We start from the raw sequence: 20931 nt of genomic DNA, 5'->3' as shown, positions 1-20931 counted from the left end.
TAATGTTGGGAAGCATGAATTATTAGCATTCCAAGACAAAATTTAAGCATCTGCTGTGGTCTGTCATGTCAACTTCAGCCACCTCCAGGAATCTTTTTTCAGTAGTCAAAGAGCATTTCTTCATGGCAACTTAGAAAAAGGGTCAAATTATAGGGGGAGTTAACCCCATGAATTTTATTTCATTTACTGACCATGAAAATTCCAACAATTTATTCCAGAGCCACATACCCTTGAACTCTCAGAGACTGATTCAGCCATAATTATGTTTTTCAGAAATTATGTAATGTAATAGACAGCAAATTAGTAGAATATACAGAAATATGCATTAGAAAAAACTGTCTTGCGGACTTACACAGAGGTTTGATAATAGAAAAACGGTGATATTTGTAGGAAAGCTTAAAAACTTCTGATTTTGGAAATCACAGACTGCTTTTCCTCAGGAATTGACAGGCAAGTTGGAATACTGTCTTGACAACTTTTCCCTGTTACAAAACAAGCTTCATGGAACCAACTTACCAGCAGCTCTATTCTTTTATCTTTTGTGTCCCTAACAGATGGCCGTTCCCACTTTTTTTAAACAGTATTTTAAGATAGTTGAAATTTAAAAGATACCAAATTTTTTTTTCAGAAAGAAAAAGAACGGCCTTAGTCACATAATACCCGTCAGTCCTTAACCAGGATTCCTGGGGGATGAATTACATTTTCAATCCATTATATTACATATTTATGAATAGTAAAGATATTTGATAACATACAGGCTTATTCACAGTGTATGCAGTCCATAGTGGCATCCAGATATCATAGCTGTATCCACTCACATACTGATAGTGGGAAAGGAGGCAGTAGACATTTTCCTTCTGAAGAACTATGGGTCTCCCATATGGCAAATGATACGTGTTTGCCTCCTTAACTAGAATTTAAACAACAATTATTGATTCATTCTTCTATAACGTTTTGCATGGTACAAAGGTTTAAGAGAGCAGAAAAAAAAAGATTAAAACATTAGTAAATACAAATAAAATGAAAGGTAAACATGGGCATGTGTTTCAGCTCTTAGCTTGAGTGGAACAAAAAAATGTAGAAAATAGTTTTCATGTATGTTTAACATACAAAAGTCAATGTAATATATCAGACTTGTTTATTTGCAATTTCATATCAATATAATTTTTTTTTAACTTATCTTGCCAGTGGTGTGAAAGTTACATCTTTTTGTCTAGGAAGCATTACAGTAGATCCTAAAATTTCCAGAAACCCCATAAAAAAGCACACAGAAATATCTATGGAAATTTTTGATCAGAGAAAGGAAAAGTTGTGGTTACAAGGTGGGGAACAAGTTATGACATATAGCCTGGACGTGCTCAGGCTTTCTCCAAGGACCACTGAAACCTGCATGGTTTTTTTGCTAGATTTTAATGGGAATCTAATAGTATCAATTAACATTGTTTAAAGAAATAAGAAAAAAAATAGAAAAAAATTTATTGTTCTAATTTGGCTTTCCTACTTCACTTTAAATTGTAGTTAACATTGCAAAAATTCCCACTGAAACCAATAATATAAAATGTAAACCAGGCATAGATTTAAAAATACTGCTGTCTTTTTCATTTCTTTCTACTTACTTTCTTCTGTAGTGAGATTTAACCTCTCATTTAATACTGAAATATTTGATACCTGTAAAATATAAGAGAATCATTCAGAGTGAATCCATAATATAGAAAAAAAAAAACAAACGAAAAGAGAACACATTTGACTAAAAAGATTTAAAGATCCCAGAAGCCCCTACTTACATGCATACATGTGCATCCCAGGTCATCTATAGGAGTCAGACGGGAAACTGGGCATGAAGAAGGAGATGAGACTTCTTTTGAATGTGAAGGATTATAAAAAGGGGTCTTTAGGAGGTGATTCAAACTGCCATGTGTTCCATTGTTTGGTGCTGGTGTTATATGCAGCAAATCTGTTGAAACATTTGAAATTATAAACAGATTTTAAGACTAAATGGCATTTTTAAAAGTCAATATCTTTCCAATTCTACGTAGTTCCTATGCATTCATTCTAGAGAAGAAATAGCTTATTCTGTTATTTAAACTATTATAGTAATTGCTACCATCAACTTCCAATTTTCTGGATATGAAGGTTCATTGCTATCTTCCACTGCATCAAGATTTCATAATTATGCATTTGAGTACTGTTGATACGGTTTTATACATTGCCATAACATTCATGAGATTAGATGATGTAATGCAGAATACAAATGTGATTTACTGCAAATGCATCACATTGTGAAGCATACTAGCTTATTGCATTTTTGTATGATGCCTTAATCCATACTTTCTGAGGCTCATACTTCCTAATTACTAACTGCGGGGACTGCAATGGTCCTTCTTAAGTTATAAGCAAGAGCAGTAACTCTCTACAAGACTCTTATCCCACAATTATTCCACAGGCGTCATTTCAACAGCAAGTGCATGTGGCAGGAGTTCTCTCCGATTGTTTAGTGGGATTCTTGTGCAACCAGAAACAAACTTCAAAGCATAACAATTTAGGGCAGTTAATCTTTTAGCACTGCACATAACGCAAAAGAGCATGGCTTCAGACTTTTGTGTAAAAAACCTAGCTTCTGAATGAGTACATTCAATTTTCAGTTACTCTTCTTTTAGCTCTTACAACACTGGTATTTGAAAACACTGTTGATCTATCACGTAAAGTACTGGATTGCTTCTACTCACCACACAGAAGGTTGTAAACCTCAATGTTTTCAAAAGCATCCACTTCAGTCTGCTCTTTAAAGCTTGGGCCATATGCTAAGAATATAGCCTAGGTTGTAATAAAATAAAAGTTGTTATCTTAAGGAATCCAAATTAAAAAACAATTCATTTGCATTTTACAGAACAGGGACACTGGAAAAAAATGTCTTTTCACAATCATTAAAACTTAAAATGCAAGATTGTTCTGGTAAGGAAGGCAAATTTTTTCCCATTGCATATAATTTGAAGAAAAACACAAAACAGAAATTCATTTCTCAGGGTACTTTAAACTATATAATGAATTGGGGTGGTCTTTAATATTTTGCCACTTACTTACAAAAATTATTGTTTGCTATGTTTCAAATTCACACCTTTTATGTTTTCATTGCAACAACCAGTAACAATACCGTATCAACAAATGCACACTGCAAAAACTATCACATATTCTATATTGTGGTGGTTCATCTAGTACTTTGTGATTTTCTACGTAAGAAGGTGCAAGACTTGAATAGAAATCATCTTACCTCCATACTTTTAAATTGGTTGTTATAACCGTGGTTACCCCCATCACAGTATGTGTAACTTCTGTCCCTAAGGAGAAACCATCATAGTGTAAATAAAAATGGCACAAATAGAACCAGTTAATAACAGTCATCCTGACTCAGTGGACTCTGTATCATGTCTGAAGAACTGACTCTCGCATTATACTGTAGCACTTTTTGTTTATCCAGGGTTCACTTTTATGAAATTCTCTTTCTCCTGTAACAGAAATTGCTATGGACTGAAATAAATTATCCTAGGTAGTTACTGAGCGCACAGTGAACCGATGTTTTCAAAATTAATTGAAAAAATGGCTATTTTTGAACTGAGGCCTTCACCCTGCGTCAAGTTTCAGAACAAGTGTAATCTGCTTAAGAAAAAATTCTCAGTTATATTCTGTGATATCTGCATTTTAATATAGAACTTAAAATGTGAGAACTCTGCTATTAGTCTCTGTGTAACAATATAAATAAGACTGCAAGGTATTCTGTCCTACAAGAGAGTGCATTTTCACCATGGATTCTAAACAGTGAAGAAGGGATGTGGATGTGTGGGAGAGGTTATAGAATTGATAAACATGTCAGAATAGTCTGATTTATAATGACTAACACTTTTTAATTTACCCATTGCTGAGATACATGGGAGGATAAAGAGGTAGTCATCCCACACTGATTCAATGTACAGTTGTCAAGCACACGCATCGTGTTTTTAGAGGTGTAAGAACATTTGAGCATAGTTTAAAATGGGTAAATATGAGATTTTTCACAGGGTATTTCTTTTTGTATGTCCAGGATGATTATTTGGTTGCATCAAAATAATCAAGTCATATATTAATCAGGCATTTTTTACTACTTGAATAGCTTTGAAATTCCAAGCAAGCTCATTCCAATCAGGAAATTCCAACCTACTACAACACTCTAGCTCAGTAAACACAGTACTGCTACTAACACCACGGGATTTGTACTGAGTTTTCAAAGCCTCAGGACTAAGGCTTTTCTGAACTGCTCTTGACTTGCCCAGAGCTATTTTGTTTTATTGTTTAGCTCTTACAGCAATTTTTTGTACTGCCAAGTTGGTTATGTCTAATTTTTTATCGTATCAGCTTATCTTTGCATGGCAAAGATACAGTTTCTATACAGAATGGAGACCCCAAGGCTCTGAACTGACCAATGGTCAATTAAGGAAATACAGATCTGGAACTGAATAAAATCAAACTTAGAGAGGTAAGAAAGAGAGTAAAAAACAAATATCTGATACATGTAGAATGCACCATATCTAGTGAACTGAGACGTAATGTTAACTCTCAAGCCAGTGAGGAATGAGCAAGCTCTAGTGTTAGCATACATACAGGAAGGACCCAATTCAGATCACAGAGTAAGGAAGAAGAAACATCAACATCATATTCCTCTTGCTGAAGGACTCATACATGCTGGTTACTGGCCATATCGACACATGTACCAGACTGAAGCCATCAACCTGAGGATTCAGAAGAGCAGTGGAGAGGTGACTGTAAAGCCAGGAAAAGGCTAGATACCAGGAAGGCTTTGTACAACAATATTAACTGCATTATTTTTGAGACTTTTTCTGTGTAATAATATTAATTTCCTTGTTTTCTTTTGCTTTCCTTTTTTCTGTAAAAATTTGATCCAGAGTAATGATAATTCTTTTATTACAATGTTAAGATTTGAATCATACTAATAATACATTCTTGGCTTTATGTATAAGGCATGTTTCCTTTTTACATATAGTAAGAGTTTAAAGGCAAAAAACATGGAAATGTAGTGAGTCTAAAGCAAAGCAGGAAATGAGGCATCTGTGAAGGAAATTAACAGGATGAGAATGGAATGAAAAAGATAACAGCTCCACAAATTATGATACCTCACAGCCAGCCACTGTCGATCCACCAAAAGATTAACTTTATCAATACGAATGTTGTTAGCATAGTGAAGTCGTTTTGGCAAGTCAGGACTCAGATAAGGCTTGAAGTGCTGAGGGGACTTTTTGCACTGTGCAAGAGGAAAGAGCACTGTCATGAGTTTTGCTCAGTTTCAAAAATAAACCACCATTCAAAATTATCACAACTACCTCAGTGACAGGAATGTAAGCACAAAGCACATTATTCACAGATAGCTTTTCAGATAACTTGCAGATTTTTTTGGCCCAAGAAGCAATGGAAGGAAAAGTGGCTTTTTTTGGAACTGCTTGAAAATATATTGCTATAATATGTATAGCAAGTTCACAGATAATGTGGAAAAAGTACACTTAAGGTTGAAGGACATTTAGTAGTATTCTTTTGTCTATATGTCCATCCTAATATCATTAGTATATAGTATGTAAGATTACACTCTACAAGAAAGTTTCTTGGCAGTTTATTTCTGCCATCTTCTATTACTTTACCATTTAATTAATAACAAAGAAAAGCAAGTATATATAATGCAGCATAGTCTAGGGTTTTAGCTGCAAGACTGAATATTTATGCCACATAAATGTCCAGTGCTTAGCTATTAGCTAAAGGTCTTACTTTTCACATTTAATGTGGTAATATATTGTGTTAGCAGGCACACCATGAATGAGTTTAGCACTGGGAGCCTAATGACAACCATATGACACACTGCAAAGTTTTAACTACATATGGCCATCAGGAGCCATTCCAGGTGGTGGCAAGCATCATGGCAATGTTTCAGGTGCGTTGGTCCTGGTCAGGAATCCAGCACTGTGACAAAACAGAACATCTAAAATGCTGGGGAAAGAGCTGCTGGGAAGCTGGGTAAGCTAGAGAAGTGGATTTGTTTTACCACATAGGCAGTACAAACTATAGCATGCTTGGAGTCTGATCTGACATCTTTACCTCTAAGTACTAGAATAGTATACCCTGCACAGAATGACATTAACAGCTGAAATTTGAGTAAATGTGCTTGGATAGCCATCAAAGAAGCATAGTAGAATCCAGGAACATGAAAAATAAGGATTCAGTGGATGTGCTAGCCCAGGAGAGGTAGTCATTCTACAAAGGATAATCTAACTAAAGGGAAAAACAGAGAAAATCAATATATAATATGACCTTATGTCTATTGATTAGCAATTAATATACAAATATTTTGTATTTGTATCCTTCACTGCCCAAAGGCCTCATTCTAAGAACTGAAAGGGAAAAAATAAACTAAGTTTTATGAATAAAAAAGGAAAGAGGAGGTGTCCTGATACCAGATTGTTCCTATTAGGCAGAGATGTCACATCTCTGTAACTATTAGCAGTCGCAGTTTCAACTGGGGTAGAAAACATGCAAATTGTGCTATCCCACTCACAGTACTGCTCTTTTCATATGACAGATTCCATATCATACAATGGAGCAGGGGGTGTTGCATTGAAAAGACTTCTGCTATTCCCAGCTATTGATACCCTACTCCTCTGTCTGTTTTGGATACTGGGGAATAAAGGATGTGTTCCTATTCATTCAGAATATAGAAAAAATTAAACAGGAACATTAAAAAGGAACGCTGACTGCCCTTTGGGCTTCAGTGGCAAGCAAAATCTACATGGAATATTGCACAACTGAGTTCAACAGGTTGAAGGAAGACCTCTAGTGGGGATTTATCTGCAATATACCCAGCTGAGACTGCCAGAATTTTTCCAAGCTGAGAACATTTATTCTAAAAGTATTGGAACATCTGTCTAATGCTTGGATTAGGACTAGTCACAGAATAGAAAACAAACTGGCAATGAAGGAAAGAAAGGAAAATCATGGCAATACATAAAGAGCAAGCAGTTTAAATTTATCGCCTTTCAGTAAATATAGGCTTGGTATTCCTTTGTTTTGCACTCTTTCTGCAGCCCTTTGTTTGCATCCTTCAGAGTTCAGCTGTCACAGAGCATACCCACAAGGAGCAACAGTCTACATGGGAGACACAGACAAGCTTGGACCTGCCCTGAAGTACTACATCAAAACAGTCTGATGGGGATCCAAGCAAAAATATTGGTATGGGGCCCAATGGTAGTGCGGCATACCTAAAAGCACTGCAATTACTTAAGTGGTATGTCATAAAAGATCCTAAAAGGGACATACTGCAAAAGGGCAATCTTGCCTAATACTCTATTTCTAATCAGATCTCCACTATTTCCATAATCAGGTAAAGACTTAGTGTCTAAGTCATCCCACTTATATACTTAGAGACAAAATGTCTAAGAACAAATCAAGTACTGAATGAACCTTCTTTCTGGTACCTGCTCTGTTTGCTCCAGGCTTCAGGGATTTCTTTAGTCAGAGGTTGCTTATGGATCCTGTTTAGTAGCTCTTACGGGCCTATCCTCCATTAATTTGTCCAAAATCCCACCATCTATTTATATTTTCAGTCTCTACAACATCCTGTGGCAATGTGCTTTACAATGTCATTTTCTGTTGTGTGGATAAATTGCTTTAACCTAGTCTGGGTGCAGTACTTGTGGCCCAGAGCTAACAGATGCCTGTTATCTAAAGCATCTTTGTGTTGTATTCTGTTCTATAATGAAAATATACCCTGCTTTCTCCATGTGAAGCCATCCACTTCTTCTCTTTCAAAGCGAAGTACAGAAAACTTTTCTTCTGAACAGAGATCCCCCATGGCAAACCTTTGTGCACCATCTCTGGACAGCTTTCAGAGCTACACTGTACTATTTAAACTGGCACTGTAGTCTCAGTTTTTCATGAACTGTGCTTTTTGATCAGATTCTTAAGAGGAACTATGAGGAAAAATTATGAAAATATTTACTCACTGTGAGGTTTTTAACAATTCCTTCTGAGTCAACTGTTGAAAAAGAAAAGATGAGTTAACATACATTCAAACAGCTGAAAGTTCGAAGCCTCATAAGAAAAATTTCAACATGCTTTTTGTCTGTAGAATCGGATTTCTTCATTAGCCTATAGAGATTATGGTAGCCATAATCTTCCATGGGGAGGACTGTTACATTTCCAAGGGTAACTGTCTGTAAGTGTGGTAGCCTGTGAAAGAACCTAGTACTTTGGGCACAGCAGGACAGACTGTAGAAAACTGCCAGGGAGATGACTGCCTACACCTAAAGCTGACACACCATTAGAACCAAATTTTCTTCTGCCACATAACCTCTGTTTGAAGTATAACCATTTTTACACTGAACTGGACCTGGAGCACTTGTCTTGTGCTTCCAGCAGCAGCCACAGAGGAAAGTTCAATCTATCTTAGGATTTTCACCTTCCACAATTTCAAAGACTGATTTTAACCTTTTGATGTTAGCTGTCTAAAAAACAAATATGAGCACTTTACAGAAGTAAAATTCCTTCAGAAAAAAGAAGACCATTAGAGGAAAGGTGTCAACAATTACATTGAGATTAAGAACATAAAACCCATCATTTTTCTCTCTTCTGCTCATTACTCTGCTCTTGTCTTAGACTTTTACTTAAACCAAGGAAAGCCTGCTTCATGTTGTATAAATATTGTGCCTACAAATATAAATACAATTAGAAAAGATTAAAAAGAAGTACAATGGGATCCCAGCTTTTATTTGAGATCTGAAAGAATTATGCATTTTAGAATACTTTATGAATTCTAGAAAATCACTAAATAGAGCACTTCCATGGTTTTACCTCTTTCCTTCTTTTCCTCCATACAGAAAGTCTGAGGATTTTTTTTTCCAGTCTGGTAGCACAATATCTATTCCAAGTCACAGTCAGCTCACATGGTTTCAATTTTGTGTTCTTTTGTAATACTAGCTAAAGGGCCTAACCAAGGCTTAGATCCCAATGTGCTAAGATTCAGATTCCACAACTTCGTATGCATGGTTAGAAATAGTCACTGCTTGAAAAAGTCTTAGTCTGCCAATGTTGCACAAGAAACCTCTGAAGACCAATGAAGTTACGAAAGACCTCAAGTTCCAGGTCAAAACAATAGAACAATCTTTACTTCATCTTTCCACATGCCAAGAAAATGGAAATCAGAGTCTGCAAAAAGATTTTCTAACCTTCCATTTCATCTAAAGGGGTCATTCTTGAAAACAATCAAACAAAAACTTTAAAAAAACTTCCATGGATGTTTAAGCCAGGTTCAGTGAACAGAAAGCTGTTCACTCTGCTAATTACTACTGCTTATCCATTTTTCCCTATTTATTCATTTAGTTCCTGTTATATTGATTGTGCAATCCCAGGATTGATCCACACTTACATGTATAGTAGTCCTCCGGAACATTTCTTGCTCGAATGCGAGATGCAGACCCAGCATATATGTAGAAATCAATCTGTTCAAAGTAATTAGTCATATATTCTAACTGTGTGCAGTAGGTCGACTCCATCCCTGAAGGATAATATAGAAACTGCTATTTTTTATATGCAATATATGGCAAGGAAGATAAAATGAATTACAAAATCTATCAGAACTAGTAAGGACACATACTACACAGACAAATAAAACAATGTCTCAGTAAAATTTAGATTGAAAAAATAACTATATACATTACCATGATCAGCTAAAACAATGACATTTACACATTTGTGCAGGTTTCTTTGTTTAAGTCCTTCCATTAGCATCCCCAGTGCTTGATCTGCTAGCTGTAGGGCTTTAAGTACCTGTGAGATAAACCAGTTTTGTTAGAATTTTTGTTTCTGATTTCAAGTTCTCGCTTAAGTGTAAACACCGAAGTTTGAAAAGCCATCTTTTCTGTCAGTTTTCAGGTTCTTAACATTGTTTCTTCTTTTCTTTTTCCATCATCATTAATTATGTGCAGAGTTCCATTGTTCTATCACAGAATATGTGACTTACAGAGTCACAATTATTTTTTTCCATTACCCTAGAAAAACGCTTTACAACACGTTTATTAAAATAAAAGATTAACACATTCAGATCAAATTTGTTCCTCATTCCCAAGTTTATATAAAAAATCAGATTTATGACATTAAATACATTTTTTTAGTATGAATACTAAATTTTATTAACATTGAGAAGTGTTCAAAAAATATTTACACACACATATTATCTATAAGACCATTGTAGCACCCAAGAAGGCATGGTGCCTTTCTCTCATATATAGTCCCTTTTAAACTTCCTACAGAAAACCACTGACCACCACTGAAGCGATGTGGGAGAAATCCAGTACTACCTGCCCTGCAGCCATTCACAGAGGATGGTTCTTTGCTGTTGATTTACAGGAGCAGATTTACAGTTGCTTAAATTCATAGTACAGCACCATTTTTAGTGTGATTTAGAAAAACACAAAAAAATACTTACACCACCACTAACTGGTCCAAATGAATGTCCAGAAGAATCTGGTTCTTCAATATACAAAGTGTAGAAATCAGGCCTCAAGTTAGAAATAAATAAAACGGAATATTATGAGAATTTGAAGACAGCAATAAAAGAACATTTATTAAAAAAAAAATAAACAAAAAAAAACAAACCAAACCCCACGAAACTTAAAGTCAAATTATAAATAACTTCTTTAAACCTTAATAAAAGTCCATACAGCAAACATAATTGTTCAGCTTCCTCTGAGTTTTGTAATTAATCAGCTTGGACCATTTGAAATTATAATTTCAGAAACAGTATCCAGTATCTTTAATTGGTATCCAGAAATCACTCAGAAAATCTTGAAGATCGCAAACAGCAAAGCAAGCTGTTCCTTTGAGATATAAGTGGAACTACTGCCTAAAGGATCTCTTCCTGATTAAGCAGTGAGACTCTAGAAAGTATGTCCTAACTGCAAATATGTTAGGAATTTTTTAACAAGATATCATATAAAAGATTGCACTTAGTTACATGTCACAAAGTCGAGCACCACAATCAGTAGACATCTACTTTTCATCCTGGATTACTGTCTGCAATTACTTTCAGATATGTAACATTTCTTGTGCAATATCTTCCATATGAGATCTTTCATCCATACACTTAGACTAGACACTGTGTGTTCCATGTTTCCTCTAGGCCATGCACCAAGGAAAAAGACACAACAATAAAAGAAAAATTACAGTACATTCCATTCAGATATATGTTCACTTTTTCATCTTTACTATCTACAATCTTATCCTTTAAATGACTAGCTGTACTTGTAGAGCAGGCTTAAGTTCAGCAAATTATCTGAGGAAGATTACATGTTTCACAAACACCAACTGAAATTTCAATTGCTAAGCATAAAAATCTTTCTAACCTATAGTTTCACAAATCAGATAGATATTACTGTTACCTCTCAGATTTGGTGTAATCAAGCCATTTCAATATTCCTGAAATTCTCTGTTCATATGTAACTGAACTGAAAGAAAAAAAAAAAAAAATGAAAAAAACCCAAAAGTATGTTAACAAGGCTTTTCTGATAAGCCCTTCTAATTCCAGGATATAAAGTGTCCACCCTTTAGTCATGTAGTAAAATTACAGATACGGATTTCAAGAATGATGCATCTTAACAAGTTACAAGCAATCAGGTTTATTATTCTTATTTTTTATTTAATATAACTCACTTTTAATGCTAAATTAGACAGATCCAGATTTAGCAAACCCAAGCGTGACGTTGGTGGGATTACCCATATATTTATATGTATGAAAAAAGGGATTTCGAGCTCAGGACATAAGCTTGAAGTACAAGTCAGAATAATTTTTATTCTTTACAGCACATATAAGCCTTAGACTTTCATATTTTAAAACCAAGTATGTGCCCAGCAAAATCTGAGGTCCTGTTTTTTCTCCTATGAAGGAATTCACCCATTGATAGCTTTGCTTTCTCTCATGCACAATATTTATGTTAGTTACTTACAGTACTCAGCTTTTATACTAAACGCATATCACTGCAAACCTTTTTTATCTATAGAGACTTATATACTTGCTTTAGATTATCTTTGTAAATGTGCAGAATCATGGGAGATTTACTGAAATCAACATGAAAAATTAGAAATAATTTATTAATATCAGTGTTCCATATTAAAAAAAATATATACAATGAAGGTAATTGCTATATTTTCACGAGTAGCCTGTGAATTAACTAGACAAAACACACAGAACTATCTTTCAGCCACAGTCTGCACATTATCACACACAAACAAGACCAGAGGGAATTGATCTAGAGCTCATCTTCTTTCAGTAGCTTCCTTATCCAGCACCATCTCTTCAATTAGTTTCTGTTTCCTATAGCCTCATGCTGTAGGCAATACAAACTTCTAAGTTTGTGTTCACTGTCTTATGGCAGAAGTTATCTGAAAGCTTATTCTCAAGTACAACTATTTTTAAAGGGCCATATAGAATGTAGAGATTTTATGTGTGGAAATATGGTAATCAATGGCAGAGCTCAGCAGTGGCTACTAATCAGTTATAGGATATTTTCCTAGTGGGAGATCAGTGGCTTGCAGTTGGCTGAAACTTTCAAAACTGTCGAGGAGAGAAGAATATACAGTATCCTTTGACTTTCTTGTTGCAAATTCCCAAAATGGTTTTGAAAATTTCAACTAGTATTGGTAGTTATGGTTAAATATGGTTTATTTATAACCATATGCTCATGGTTAAATAAACCAGAAGGATGTGAGAAGGCACTTACCTCTCAAACTGTTGTTTAAAAATCTTACACTTAATTTCCTTCAACTGTTATAAGGCAATTTGGATTTCTGGAGTAATTTACAGGAATTTACTACAAGTTTTTTTACAAATTTACTACAAGTAATTTACACTTACCCATTGTATTCACTGTAGAAGGTGGGGTATGTTCCATTAATCGGAACATCAGAACCTGGCCAAAAGAAAGTACCTGCTTTCAAATTTTGGTACATTGCTGTCAGCCAAACCTATAGGTAAAGATACAAACAAATGATTTTATGGCATTTACACCACTGGAAGTCCTCAGATCACCAAAGTAAAAACACATCATTGGATCAGAAATACGGGCTGCAAGCATGCATGTCTCTTTCCTCTTTCACACAATACACAGTTGCTTAATAACCATATCTGATTTGAAGATTGTTTAACGTATATATTCTGAAGAAAAATTAGTAATATGGAAACCAGAAAGTTGCCATGTCTTGGGTATTCTCAACGTAGGAAAAAAATCATACAAGTATTTCCAAAATGGGCAACAAGTTCTTTTCTCCTATGACAAATGTCAGTGGAAGAATGGTTCAAAGTTGCATCAAGAATGTTCAGAATTTACATTAGGAAACACTTCTTTACAGAGAGGGTGGTCAGGAACTGAAATAGGCTTCCTAGAAAGGTGGTCAATGTCCAAAGATAGTTATATATATATATATATATACACACACACATAGACAAATACATATACATGTAAATAAATATATAAATAGTAGCTTGATACTTCCAGTAAATACATAATATTAATCATAACCATAGGTACAATCAGGGTGGGGATTTTATTATGAAACGTGCCATATGTTAATATATGTGTTCATTTTGCTGGAAATTCAGCTCTTTGCTGTTCTCTTCCTTGCTTTCATATGCCTGGACTCTGTATATGTATTCATAAATGAATATAACTTGGAAGTAGATTCTCAGATATCATTTTGTAGCTAGTTGTGAAAGACAAAAAAAAAAAGACCCCACAATAAAACCATATCCAAAATTTACTGGAGCTTCCTATGGCAAGAGATCCACTGCAGTACTATCCAAAATATTTACTATCCAAAATATTTAAGTCTTTTTTACTAACTGCCACATTAAGTGAAATTGTTAAGTCCTGGCATTAACATTTTAAGATTTCTTTCACTTTCATAAGCAGATAGCAAACTGCTTTGTAAGCACCCTATAATATGAAGCCCACAGGGCAATTAGCACATACTGCAAATACATCACATAGCTTTGCATTTTATTCTCATTTTGTTTTATAATATGGCACACAAGGCACTCTAGACATAAACAATACCATGACGAGGAATAAACCTACTGGCTGCCCCTTCCACCATGAAGGGTCGAATTTTTCTGTTGACGAAAGTGAGAAATGCTTGTTCAAGTCTACATCATACATGTTGTTGTCAATAATACCATGAGATTCTGGGTACAATCCCTAAAAAATGAAAATAAACAAAAAAAAAATGCGGAATCTTGAAATCAAGTGGAACCTGAAGTATGTTGCAAGGCACACTGCTGCAGTGTTGCAACTATTTTTAGACCTGTTTTATCACAGAAGCCGAACATGTTTTCCTAACTCACACAGATCATCATACTCCTCCTGCCAATGAATTCAGAATCCTTTTCAAGTTTCCTTGAGTTTTCCTATTTTCTCCCCAGCCCAATTTAAACCTGATGTGCTATAGATTAAGCACCATATATGCTATGTGGCTGTATATCAGCTGCCAAACCCAAACACCCACTCTTACCAAATGTCTGTGTCCTCAACCATGCTCACCCATACCCAATTTGACTGACAAAGATCAGGAACAACTGGTTCACAGGCCAGAAGCAGATAGCTTACATATATAGACACATACATCATGCCCGCATGTACTATCTCAGCATCTGTCTCTTTTGCCCCTCTAGTTTCCCCACGTCCCACAAAAAGATAGGCACCAAAAAGCCTTCCTATGTCATCCAGATAGTGAACATGAAAAATAGCAAATTCTCACTTACTGTGACAATAGTATAGTGGTTTGGAAAAGTTTTTGTGGGGTAAACAGCTCTCATGTATTTTGAATGTGTGCCACATGTTTCTGCAACAGATCATGGAGTTAATATATATTTGTTTACACTTTTTTAACTGAAAAATAACAGTCTTGAAAACAAGCAAAAAAGAATCACCAGAGTCAGTCACTGTGGGATTAGAAAAGAAATTGGACTTCAAATTAAGATGCAGACATTTGGTGTCTTCTTGTGAGTTAGCCTTACCACCCCATTGCAGTCAATAGATCTGGACACTCAATTCAGCAGCCTGAAGTGTAGATGCCAAAGGCCATTTGAGACAGCTTTAATGATCCTGCCTGGCATTCAGATGCTGCTTCTACATCCCGTCTGGCAACACAAATGAGTGTCTCAGATACTTCTGAGATCCAAAATGGCATTAGACATACATGTTTACACAAGGAGACTGAAGCCTGGGGTCAGCCCAGGCAAGATATTGTGGAGAGCTGTCTGGTGACTAGATGTATGGGAAGGACTCAGTTGCTTTAGCACTGGAGTCCAGTACCATTTAGGATATCCTCTGATACCCAACATATCTGCATGAAAGTTGGCAGTTTTGATGCAAGAACACTGGGAGATCTGTGTTCTTCTGTCACAGCTGTTAAAGGCCACCTAGGATATGGCACAGCACTCTGAAGAATACTAGAAACAGAGGTTAAGGCAACAATTTGTCCTGTGGCACCCTCTCTGTCAGTTGAGCTGACTTGCTCTCTTCACTTTTGCACTGTGCTGCACAGACCGTACTAACCATAAATGAACTGACTACAGTGAGCATGCAGACATCACATATGCAGACACCTACATCCAAGAACACATCTAAATGCTGGTGTCCTTTTCTGGATTGAACCTCAACCTAGGTATCCTGTTTTGTCTCCAAACATAGTGCATTTTTCAGCAATTTAAGGCACCTACCATGCCTGAATATCTGTAATATCTAAATCCACCATAGTATCCAAGTTATTTATCCAAAAACAAAGGTGTGAAGACTGGAAAATGCCTTAATGTCATTTTTAAATCTAACTGATGTGGAGAAACAGTTCTGTATTAAGCTGTAGTCATATGATTATTTGGTTCAGACTCAAAAACAATTTTTTCTCTGTACAATGTTTCAGGCAAAGAACAGAAATGGATTTTAACTAAACCATCTCAACTAAGCAATGAAAGCCCGAAATTATTCAACAAAACTGTTCCAGTGTGGTACAGGAAAAAAAAAAAAAAAATTAAAGAGTGTTTAGAGAAGGTCTGAATAACTGATAAGTACATCAGAAAATCACCATAATTTTTCATGGATTTCTCTTGAACAGTGAAAGAGCTACATTCACAGTGTAGGTATTCTATAACAATTAGCTTTATTAGCTCTACTGAAAATCCTAGGTTAATGGACTTAATAGCAAGGAAATATTTTATGCTACACATCAGAGTTACATTTTTTCTTTTGCAAAGAATTTTCATTTCCTTTTCACTGTAGATTTCTGAGAAGTATAAGCATGAATTAAAATTGATCACAAATATGAGTAATACTGAATTAGATCTGTTCTTATGTGAAAGGATTTGTGGAAACATACACACATAGCATGATTTTCATGCCTTTTGTCAGTTTCGCATTTTCTTTTCACCTGTTTCAAAAGATTAAGCACTGGCTTCTGCAAGCATGATTTATACCAAAGTTCCTTCCAAAGTCACAATGACATCCAAGAAAAAAATGCTTGTACACGAAGTCAGGGTTGCACACTGCTTCAAGTTCAAGTTTCTGGATAACCTCATTATCCACAAGCCATTCAGTAAAATGTAGTACTTTATAACATCCATGTGAAGTTTTCACATGATCACAATGGACATAGAATATGATATATTCAGAACAGACACAAACACAATTTAGAACTTTTGCTGCTGAGAAGAAATTAATAAATAATCAGACATTTTGTCCAGATACAAAATATCTTGAGGCCTGACATCTAAAATACTCAGGAAATTTTAATGAAGGGTGCAATAATGAGTCTCACTTTTTAGAGCCCTTTACAGCACAAGATAAAGGCCTTCAGTTTACTCTTTCTCCCAATATTAACAAATACTGGGAAGCAGTTACTTGAACCTTGCTGCAATCATATCAATATATTAAATTATACCAATACATAAATTACTTTGTGTTTAAGTCTAACATAATAATATTCACTGGCATACTTTTAAATATGCAGGTTCTCTTTAACATCTTAAAATACCTGACTTGAAAAAGTGCATCTTTGAGGAAAATTTCCCAATAACCCAATGAATTTTCTCTTTGTATTATATGTTAATGATGATTTTATCAGCTAGAATTTTTCAATGAAGTACAGAGAATGCAGGAAATCCTTCTTTGGAACTTTTTTCCCAGTCTTAAACTGGATCTGAAAGTATATTTCAAACCATTTATTTAATTAAAACCTGCTGATCAGCATTAGAAGCCTTGTACAAAAAAGCCCCACATGTGCTGTGTACTCAAATGTAAGAATTACTGTAGAACATATAATAATGAAAATACTCAACTGATGAGGGAGACCTGATTTGTGATTTTCTTATTGATAAGCAACACATGTTCATGACAGCAGTAAAATGGACTGGAGAGGTTGCATGCAGATTTCTAAAGAAAACAGGCAAAGAACTCTTGGTAACTTACTGAGTTTTTCAATATTTGGCAGCAAAGAACTCCATGTTTGCAAGTATTCTGCTCTAAACCCATCCATTGAAAAAAGGATAAGGGGGGGCAGATCAAACCTACAAGAAAATATGAGTTTGTCATTGTAAAGGAGTTCGGAGTGTTTGTGCCTTGTTGAGATCTTTAACAATATAGATTCTATTTTTAAAAGCAGGATCTTGAATTTCCATGTACTGCTCAAAACTAATATTACAGGGAGCGATAAACAGAGTTCAGTTTTGAAAGCAAATATATAATCCTCCTGAAAAACAAACATAATGAAAGAGAAACAAAACAAACAAACAAAAAACACCTGGTGGAATAAAACCAAGCTACTCAGTACATATAGAAAGTAGAAAAAGAAATCAGGTTTTGTTAATCTTTTATTTACAAATATTTAATTACAAATACAAATAAATACAAATGCAGCAGACTAGCCTCTCAGTACAAATCCAGAGTATAGAACAACTAAAGTACTCCTGTACATTGTAATGGATTGAATTTTGTCTCTTATCCCTTAATGCATCTTAAAAAATCTTCTAGGACAGCTGCACAGAGACTGTAAAAATACTGCAGTCACCCAGCAAGCAGTTAGGGTCAATTAACCTCAGTGCTGAGAAATGTAATCTCTTCGTAATGCCAGGTCTGAGCTAACACCCTACTCTACCACATTCCCTTTATGAAGACATCACTAAGCAGTCCATGTTCTTTGTGGATTATATCTTTCAAGTTTCCCAGCTCTCATGGAACTGGAGAATATTTCTTTGCCTCAAGGCCCCCAACAAACTGAACTCAAAGTTACAAAAGGAATGCAGCAGCTGCTAATACACTTAGGGTAAGACTATGTAAAGAAACAAGGATAAAAGCCTCAGATCTGACTTCATACAGTAGGTATGATAAAATAGACACAAAATCGGACGATCTCTAGAGCAGTGTTTAAATTCTTGTTATAAAAATTCTAACTAGGAGGTGCTAGCTGTGAAAATAAACTTCATAGTTATTAAACATCTTTTCTCTTAACCAACCTAAAAGGACTGCTATTAGGAAAAAATGCATTAGTTGTTAGGAACTGCTGGTGATTGTCCTGGTTTAAACCCAGTCAGGTAACTCGTTCACTCACTCCCCGCCCTTCTTTCCCTCCCCCTACTCCCAGAGGGATGGAGAGGAGAATTGAAAAGAATGCAACTCCCAGGGGTTGAGATAAGGACAGTTTAGTAACTAAGGTATAACACAAATCACTACTGCTACCACCAACAATGACAATGATAAAGGAAATAACAAGGGAAGAGAATACAACACCTCACCACCAGCCAGCTGATAACTCGACCCCCCCAGCCCGACCAAGCACCGACTCATATCTCCTCCAACCCTGCAGTCTCCCAGCCCTTCCGGCTAACTCCCAGTTACATCCTGGGCATGACATGCTGTGGTATGGAATACCCCTTTGGCTGGCTTGGGTCAGGTGTTCTGTCTCTGCTTCCTCCTGGCTTCCCCTCCTCCCTGGCAGAGCATGAGGCTCACAAAGTCCTTGGCCAAACCAAAACATCCTTGTTATCAGCTCTGTTCCCGAGCTGAAAGTCAAAACACTGCACTGCACCAGCTACCAAGGAGAAAAATGACTGCTACTGCTGAACCCAGGACAGTGATATAGCACCTTTTTTCATAACACCAAGTGACATCAGCAGGATCAAGTCATCTAGTGCTGCAAATTCAGCCTTTTTGTTAACTATCATTATATATTCCACAGTCTCCTTAGAAACACATAAAGAAACATAAAAACCCAAACTATTTTTAATTTATAGTGATGGTTCTCTAAATAAGCCTGGAAATACTGGGGGAGAAAACGATTAATAAAATGAAGTTACTGGTAACTGACTCCAAACCATTTTTTGAGTAATATTTTGAGTGATGGCTATTTAAAAAAAAAAGTTATATATTCATACCATGATTACAGTAATCACTGTTACACTTTGCTTCTTATTCAATGGTCTTTCCAAAACACAGAACTACAGTGGTACCAATACTTTATACAAAAACAGTTTGCACCAAACAGTTCCTGATTTAAATCTGAAATTAAAAGGAGTAAAAAAAAATGAAGAAAAAAAAAAAACAAACCCCTGTAATCTAGATAAAGAACTGCAGTCACAGATTCTAACAGTTATTACAGCTTGCGTAATGTGATTTATCTGAATTATCACAGATACAATATAGTAACATAAAATGGACTATGAACAATTCGCTATACGTGAACTCTAGATAACTTTAACAAGTTTTCCAGGTCTTTGCAAAATTATTTTCAATCTGGATTTGAACTTCTGTACTTTGCTCTAAACTGTAAATGATAAATGCATGTGCAACAAAATGACAAAGTTTTTAGTAAGAAAAATCATTGCTAGCTGCAAACTGCTTCTACTGAATATTCCTTAAGGCAGGAACCTTATTCTCAGTAAATATGAAAATCTCACAAAGACCTGCTTCAGGCCATTGGAGTAATTCTCACTGTCACAGTGATTTTATTTGCTAAGAAGACAAAATTCTTTTATCCTACCCAGCTGGACACTGAGGAGTTTCAAGTGGTACACATGGCTCTTCTACCCAAGGGATTTCACCTAAAAGAACAAAAGAAAATACAGAGTTTGCATTAAAACCAACACGCAAACAACAAAGAAGTTTCCAAGTTGATCTTTTTAGAGCTCTTCCTCGTATTTTCTTCTGCTCCAGTAGGGAATTATAGAAATGTAGGGCTAAAGATGCCTTTTGAAATCATTTATTGCAACCTCTAATAGGTTTGCCCTCAAACCCTGAAAGGGCTAATGCTTACAATTGTAAGTTAAGAACAAGGCACATATTACACAGACAAGCAAACAAATAAAATGGAGAAGAAATCACTGTGACAGTTTAGCCTAATTTGCATTTAAGTTGCAAATATAATTTTGCAAAAGTTGCCTGAAATATCTGCCACCCCACAATATAAAGGAATTCTGATAACAAATACTCTGTTTTATGCCACCAGTATACTCCTCAGGTATCGTTCCTATAATGATTTTACCAGTGCGATTCCTTGTGTTTAGCTGGAGCCTGTATGAAACAATCAGGCATGAACAAAGATGTTCATAAATAGGTAAAAAATAAGAAACCCAATCTGAAAATTTACTGGTAATAAAAAAGATGGGAGATTTTAGAGATTACAAAGTACTACAATGTGTACTTTGGATTGTATGAAATTTAAAACAGAAAATATGTCTCCATCTATTTTTAATAAAAAGAAACAACCCTGAACCATCTCATTTGGTATACTACTGCAATATTCAAAACATTTTGTCTTTTTTATGATTGACACCCATTCACATTGTTCCTCAGAAAGTTTTTCCAA

At 35.5% G+C, this 20931-nt stretch overlaps 1 protein-coding gene across 1 annotated transcript in view; it reads right to left on the bottom strand.

Annotated features, from left to right (window-relative positions):
• ENPP3 (ectonucleotide pyrophosphatase/phosphodiesterase 3) overlaps nt 1-20931 on the bottom strand; it is a 36800-nt gene that overhangs the window by 8451 nt on the left and 7418 nt on the right. The window contains exons 5-20 of the mRNA XM_062639563.1: nt 20107-20167; nt 17541-17638; nt 14840-14919; nt 14157-14276; nt 12938-13047; nt 11466-11531; nt 10514-10586; nt 9747-9855; nt 9455-9583; nt 8034-8065; nt 5163-5290; nt 3269-3335; nt 2727-2814; nt 1785-1954; nt 1617-1668; nt 756-910 (exon numbers count right to left, since the gene is read on the bottom strand). Of these exons, the coding sequence (XP_062495547.1) occupies nt 756-910; nt 1617-1668; nt 1785-1954; nt 2727-2814; nt 3269-3335; nt 5163-5290; nt 8034-8065; nt 9455-9583; nt 9747-9855; nt 10514-10586; nt 11466-11531; nt 12938-13047; nt 14157-14276; nt 14840-14919; nt 17541-17638; nt 20107-20167 (1538 nt within the window). The remainder of the gene's footprint in view (nt 1-755; nt 911-1616; nt 1669-1784; nt 1955-2726; nt 2815-3268; nt 3336-5162; nt 5291-8033; nt 8066-9454; nt 9584-9746; nt 9856-10513; nt 10587-11465; nt 11532-12937; nt 13048-14156; nt 14277-14839; nt 14920-17540; nt 17639-20106; nt 20168-20931) is intronic.

This window comes from Pezoporus occidentalis, unplaced genomic scaffold, assembly GCF_034315485.1.
Source record: "Pezoporus occidentalis ecotype Australia unplaced genomic scaffold, CSIRO_AGI_Poc_V1 ctg61, whole genome shotgun sequence".
NCBI classification, from domain to species: domain Eukaryota; kingdom Metazoa; phylum Chordata; class Aves; order Psittaciformes; family Psittacidae; genus Pezoporus; species Pezoporus occidentalis.
Note: the sequence above shows the minus strand (reverse complement) of the source record. Positions and strands in the feature narration are given on the sequence as shown.